A 7,165-nucleotide genomic window follows, 5' to 3' on the forward strand; every position below is an offset into this window, starting at 1 on the left:
TCCCACTATTTGTTTTCACTTTTTAACCCTATTATTTATAAAAAACCCAACCCAAAAAAATATTTACCAAATCCATACCAAAAATAAAAAAATGAAAGAGTTATTCGAGAGAGAGAGAGAACAAGCAGGGAGAGACTGAAACCCCAGAATCACGATTCCATCGCCACCGCCATTCATCTCCTTGCCGCCGTTGCCGCCAAGTTTCCTCCGTCAACCGTCGCCCGCTAGAGTTATAAATGGAGGCCAGGTTAACACATTCATCCACTATTCTCTCTCTCTCTCTCTCTCTCTCTCTCTCTCTCTCTCTCTCTCTCTCTCTCTCTCTCTCTCTCTCTCTCTCTCTCTCTCTCTCTCTCTCTCTCTCTCTCTCTCTCTCTCTCTCTCTCTCTCTCTCTCTCTCTCTCTCTGACTTTTCGAATTCTTTTTCTAATTTTTGCTTTTCGTTGTTTGCATCGAGGCAAGCTCACGGAGGAAGAAGCTCAGGCTCTTTCAAGAAGGTAAATAAAAACGCTCTTTCTCTCAAATCAGACCTGTTTTCAAGTTTTTTTTTGTTCTCTATTTTTTATTTCTTTGTTCTCTGATCTGATTCGTCTACTAGAAAATGTGTTTCTTCTATTCCCTTCGAATTGATCTTTTGTTTCTTCTTTTTTTTCTTTCAAACTTTAGTGATTTTCTATTCTTCAATCTTTGTGTTTTCTATTTTTCATTTAGTTGTTTTAGTAAGTGTGATTATTGATTAGATTGTTTTCTATGATATGATGACATGCCTGTTAATTGATTCCGGAAATGCCTCAAATGATAAATAGAATTTGTGTGTTTGCGTTTTGTGGCTGATCTCTGTCTTTTCTCTGCCGTCGTCATGCCTCTATCTTCTATGTTAGCAGGTTATGCCAAATGTAATCTTTGGATTTCTTGTGTTTATCCTTTACAGACAGCTACAGAAGAAGAGTATTCTTCAACTATGAAAAACGTATCCGCTTACAGAGCCCTCCAGAGAAGGTAATCATTTCAGTTTTTTAGTCTTTTCCATTATGTGTTTCTTCAATGATCAGTGATATTGATTCTTATTCATTTAATTTGCAGGTTTTTGAGTACTTTGCATCGATCAAAACCGTGAATGGCGAGGTTTATATGACACCTGTAGATTTGATGCGTGCTGTTGTTCCGGTGTTCCCTCCTTCGGAATCAAACCGTGTTAGAGAGGGCTTTCTCAGAGGGGAGCAGGTTCCTGGTACATTGCGGTGTTAACCCTCTGAATTCTTTATGCTCTTTGACACTAACAATGATGGAGTCATTTCTTTTCCAGAGTGAGTATTCTGTTCTGTTGTTATCACATCTTCTTCTATACATGAATCAATCTCATTTGTTCAGATTTCAAGTGCTGCTAATTTGGATAACAAATCCATTTCTTCCTCAATTACAGGTACATCTTTTTTGTTACTCTCCTCAGCGTACCAGAATCCAGCTTCACAGTCGCCTTCAAAATGTTTGATCTTAACAATAATGGGTAGGATCTTCTTCCTTCCTTCAAGAAAAAATGTCACAATCATAATGATTATACACATATATTGTTACAATAGCAATTGATTTTGTCCACTATCAATGATATCCTGGTTTGTGCATCTGAGCTCTCTAAGGATCATGTTAATAGGGAAATAGACAAAGAAGAATTCAAGAAAGTGATGGTATTTATAAAAAGAATTTACCATATTGCAGAGCATGTAAATTCCTTATGATTGTAGGCCTCTTTTTTATGGCCAAAATTGGAACCTTGCTTATGAAAAGGTTGCATTTTAAATAATACATACATGAATTCTGTTGTCTTTTGATTTTTTATTTTCATTTATTTACTTTTGTATAGGCAACTAATAGAAACAAAGGAGGCAATTGAACGTCAGCGCAAATTATTCAAGAAAAAAAAAACCGGTATTATCCTATTACCCCTTCTTTATTTAATCCATTGTTTCCTAAAGTTGGAGGGGAGGGCTTGACCGCTTGAGTGGATCAAATTTAGGGTTGTTTTTCATTTTACCATTTTCCATTCTCCTTCTTTCTTATACGTACTAGTTATATAAACATATGATGGCTATGTGTCAATCAAGGCATTTAGTACTTTGTATTTATTGACATCTAATGGCTTTCATTGTGTATTCACTTTCTAGATATATAAATAATAACTAATATTATGCTCCTTTTGACAGTACAATTATTTGTATAAATAATAACTAATAATGTATTAAGTAACATTTCAATTATTTGTATGTACTTGTGTAGTTATGATTGATTAATGGGCTTAGTAATGTAGAGTAAATAACGGTCTCTATTCTCATCTCCCCTCTAATTTTGGGTTGTATTATTTTTTGAGTCAAATTGCAATAGAGATAGAGGAAGAGATGAGATCTAATACAACAATAATGTTATTGGAAAGACTAGTAGAGTGTGCAGCAGATGGTTAGCAAAAACAGCTTGCGTTTCATCAAAGGAGTCACCCTAATGCTGCCCAAGAATGCAAGCCCAAACCCCCACACCCTTAAGCACAACCAACTCTAGGTTCGTATCCTGCAGCACCTTCGTTTCTTTCTGTTTCTAAATTTTGATTTGTAAGCTGAGGACACATATGTCCTTTCTCTTATTTACAATGGTTAGAGGAATTTATTTGTTTCGTAATAAAGAAATTAGAAATTTTCATTTATTTGTCTTTTTCTTTTAAAATTTAGATAAAAAAATAGGAATGGTTTATATCTAATATGTCGGCTTAGGAATTTAATTTTTTGAAAGAAAACTCTAATGAGTGGATGTTATATTCCACATGTTTTCCAATTCCTTTTTTTTGGTCTTATGGTGATGATGATGCTCGTGGCAAGCACAAAAGCTTCTATATGACATGTTGGAAGAGGCTATAGAGATAGTGAAGGAACTTGACCCTGTTCTGAATGATGAAGATCCCAAGATCAACTAGGAAGAAGAAGGAAGAGAACTTGGCATTCGCTTGTTCAAGCATGTTTGCCAACCAGGAATAGTGTTTGATCATTTCGGTAACTCACCGAATCAAATAACCTCTTTTCTAGTGGCTTACTTGTCTAGGGTTTGAAATTTTCAATATATATTTATGGTTTCTGCATAGGGTGTCATCATATTTTCAAGTGACAGCTAGAATGCTTTAATCAGCCAAATTAATTTTAGTGCTTTATATAGTTGAAATACAATCTTTATTTCATCCAATTGGGATGCGAATGGGTTTTTATATTAGTTTACTATCCAGTTTGGTCGAGGTCATATTGACAGACCTTGTTTTATATTTCAAATTATTCATGTTAAATTTTGTTCAAATATGTAATATTTTAATTTCCTTCTAAATTTTTAATGTGTCTTATTTAAAGATTTCTTTTAAATGATAATTGATTAGTAGTATAATAGTGTAATTCTAGTATCTAGATTAATTGTTTCAGACTAATATTGACATATTTGTGGAGGTTGAAACCCACATGAATGTGTTTTTTTTTAAATTGAAAATTATTTTTAAGGGAGTTCTAAACCGCCACAATGATTGACCAAGAATTGCCACAAAACGCAAGCACAGAACCCCCACAAAAAGTATAGAAAACCGCCACAAAGGAGCTCGTGGCACATCAAATTTTGGGAGTTTCCGAAACTGCCACGATCCTTTCTGTGGGGATTTGAAACCTCCACAAATAAAAAAAAAAAACCGCCACAAATGAGCAAAATCCTTGTAGTGTAGAATGATTCTTCTTCTTTTATGTTTGAGTTGATTTGCTGAGTTATTTTATTTTTGTCTTCCTAGATTCAACCGAATGGTGTTGAAGCTTTTGCTAGATTTTCAGAGATGACCAGCAATGCACTATAATATTCTTCAAAGAGGAATTGATGGAAGTTAGAATCTATGAACTCAAATTATTGTCTTGTTAACTCCATTTTTCATACTTAGCAAAAATTGTTCCAGAAGCTTTGGTAGTTTCAGATTCAAATTTGGGACTAAAAAAATTTTGTTTGCAGTGGCAGAGGAAATTGTTAACGTCATGGATCGATTTAGGCTCTAGATATCATGTTAAGGTTCAATAACAATGCAAATTTGGGTTCTTGATAAACATATAAAAATAGATGAACACATTGGATCTCAATGAGAGTTTTTAGAAAGAATAAACTAAGTACAAAAATAAAATACATATATTAAAAAAATATCTAAAAAAGAGTAAATATAGATAGAACTATAAGCCAAAAGTCCTAACTACCCTTTACAGTATGAAACTATAGTTTGGAATAAGTAATATTAAAGCTTATTCATGATGATGATAAGACAAAAGGACAATGAGTATTTGATAGAAACTTGACTTTGAAAAGTATGCAACATTTGACATTCATGTAATTTTGACGTCTAAATTCTTGCAAATTGCACGTTTATTGCATGCGAGTATTTTAGTAGCTTAGCTTCTACGTAGTACGTACTGAGCACTTCACCTTCTCCTCTATCATTTTCTTCAATTTACAAAAGTTAAAAACACAGGTTAATTCACAAAAGTTCAAAAGTTAATCTTGTGCGTGGCTTCTAAATATAATTGTTTATTATTTTGACCAAATAATATATTAAAAGAACTAATATATGTAGAAATAATTTATATTTGAATACATTCATTTCTTGCATATATAACTTTGTCAAAGTGGTGGATATAATCGCCTAGTTAATTGGAGTGGAGAGAGTAATATTTATTTAAAATTTTAGTAAATTAAAAGCAAAATATGTGCAGTAAAAATAGATGATAGAGACTAAAATTTTACTTAATCGGTTCTTAACTATTTAAGTAATTCCTTTAAGCATTTTTTATTACTCCTGTACATGGTACTCTACTAATATATTAAAGGCCACTAATTACTTAAATATTTGTTTTTATTACTCCTGTAAATGGTATTCTACTAATATATTAAAGGCCACTAATTAGTTAAATTTTTAAATTGTAAAAATACTTTATATTTCAAACAAGTGGTCTGAGAATTGAAAATAGTATTTACTCTTAAATGTTAAATAAATAAATAAAATATAAAACAGGATGTTAGTTGCATGGAAACCGGCAACGAAGAAGTCTACATTAGCTCGTGGACCGTCAATTTGAGGCTGGATATATATAAATATAGAGTAAATATTGTTTTTGTCCCAATGTTTGGGATAAGTTCTATTTGTGTCTCTAACATTTAAATCGTCCTATGTGTATCCTTAACGTTTATAAAAGTGATTCAATGTTATCCTACAATCAATTATACTAATAAATTAGATTATATTTTTCAATTATTCTCACTTGGATGTATTCATTCTCAATTAGGTCTCACTTGGATGTGGTCGATTTTAATATTATACCCACTATTTGTGTTTAGATTTAATTATGTCCCTAGAAAAGTGAATTATGTAAATATTGTAGAAATTAGTTTCAATATTTGATGAGTTATTTTTCGGAGTAGATCATCGATTTTATCCCAGACATTTGTATTCTAACTTCAAGAAGAGATTTTTAAAACTCAAACTAAAGCGTTCATGATGTGTAATTGACGGCAGGATAACATTGAATAACTTTTACAAAGGTTAAGGATAAAAATAAGACGATTTAAACGTTAGGGACACAAATAGAATTTACCTCAAACGTTAGGGACAAAAACGACATTTTACTCTATAAATATATAAATAATAGTAATAAGATATAGAATTTCGCGGGGCAAAGTACTTTTGCTTCTTCACGTGAAAGAATTTGTTGTTTCTGTCATTGATGAATAATGGGATAAGCATGCCAATGAACTCAAGTACTACTTGCTCTTAGAGTATTGCCGTGTAGGGCCATTTAATTTATCATTTCATTGATTTATTGGAACATTGATCAGGAACAGTTCCAATTCTAAAAGGTTTGAATGAGGCCGTATTTTAGGTGAAATGTCTAGTCTAATAATATGCACTATAGATGATTTTTAAGAATACAGGGGGAAAGAAATTTTGTAGGAGACGTTTACCGAAAATACAATTCTTTGACGAAGAATTCTCTTTTTGTATTTTTCATTTTTATAAAAAACAATTATCTCTGGAAGCCTATTGTATTTCTTTTTTTCTAATGAGAAATACGCTAGGATGAATTTTTTATTTTAAGGTTTCACTAAGGCAAATTCAAACCTTACTTTCTAAAAAATTTAGAATATATCATAAAACGAACGCAGTTGCNNNNAATAAGATAATGAAAGAAATTGAAAGAAAAAATATGCATGAAATGAAATTGTATTTAGAATTCTAATTACACAAGCCTATTTGAGTGCTATTATATATAACAGTGAACTTAACAACTTTACCTACTTTCCAGGTTAGCTACTAAATATAATTAGTTAGTTATTTCTAATCTTGAGCTGAGTCTTGATCTTCACTTTTAATGCTTATACCTACTCTATTCTTTATGGCTATTCACAGATCCAAAAATTTTTAATAGAAGAGACAAGTATCTATTAAAAAGAATTTAATAATCTAAAATATTAAAATATTATTTAAAATTTATCTGTTTTTTTATATTTTAAAATATAGGATAATATTAAAAAGAATTTAATAATCTAAAATAATAAAATATTATTTAAAATTTATCTATTTTTTCTATTTTAAAAATATAGGATAATTTTACTGTTAATATAATCAAACACTTTCGTTTTAAGAGAAATATCTTTTAAAGTAAAAAAATAAAATCTCAATCACTATTGAATTTATAATTTTCATAACATGAGTTTGTTATCCTCATTCAAATCATTTTATCAATCTACTCTTCATTTTCAAAGAGCATAATCCCTCTTTTTATTTATGCTACTAAATAATCATTTAAACATTTTCATACAATCACAAAATCAATTTTTTATTATAATATTCATAGCAAAGAATTCTTTTATCTATGATGGTCAAAATCAAAGATAACTTTAAAAGAAAAATATCAACATATAAACATATCTTTTCTAACTTCAAAAAATAAAAAATAACACAAATTAAATCCAATTTAAGTTTGATTATTGATATTTAGATTGCTCGTACACCTGATAAAAATTTATCAAGTTGATTATTAAGTGTTAAAAGTTGAATTAGAAAAAAAAATAATAGATATAATTAAAATAATCAAATTATTTTTTTTGTTGTCCCTCT

The 7,165-nt window shown here is 30.5% G+C and overlaps 1 protein-coding gene across 3 annotated transcripts; it reads left to right on the forward strand.

Moving 5' to 3' along the window:
* Positions 1 to 3,357, forward strand: LOC107608130 (calcium uptake protein, mitochondrial-like). 3 transcript variants are annotated; one of them, XM_021108045.1, is made up of 6 exons: positions 1 to 247; positions 463 to 497; positions 932 to 999; positions 1,084 to 1,307; positions 1,424 to 1,507; positions 1,862 to 3,357. In XM_021108045.1, the coding sequence occupies exons 1-4, from the start codon at positions 237 to 239 to the stop codon at positions 1,246 to 1,248; spliced, it is 279 nt and encodes a 92-aa protein (XP_020963704.1). In that variant the 5' UTR covers positions 1 to 236; the 3' UTR covers positions 1,249 to 1,307; positions 1,424 to 1,507; positions 1,862 to 3,357. The 3 variants fall into 3 exon arrangements, 2 of the variants coding, with proteins under 2 accessions (XP_020963704.1, XP_020963705.1); XM_021108046.1 differs by lacking the exon at positions 1,862 to 3,357 and adding an exon at positions 1,652 to 1,834; XR_002351487.1 differs by lacking the exons at positions 1 to 247; positions 463 to 497 and having other exon boundaries at positions 555 to 999; positions 1,862 to 1,926; positions 2,380 to 3,357.

The sequence above is a fragment of the Arachis ipaensis genome, chromosome B07 (assembly GCF_000816755.2).
Source record: "Arachis ipaensis cultivar K30076 chromosome B07, Araip1.1, whole genome shotgun sequence".
NCBI classification, from domain to species: domain Eukaryota; kingdom Viridiplantae; phylum Streptophyta; class Magnoliopsida; order Fabales; family Fabaceae; genus Arachis; species Arachis ipaensis.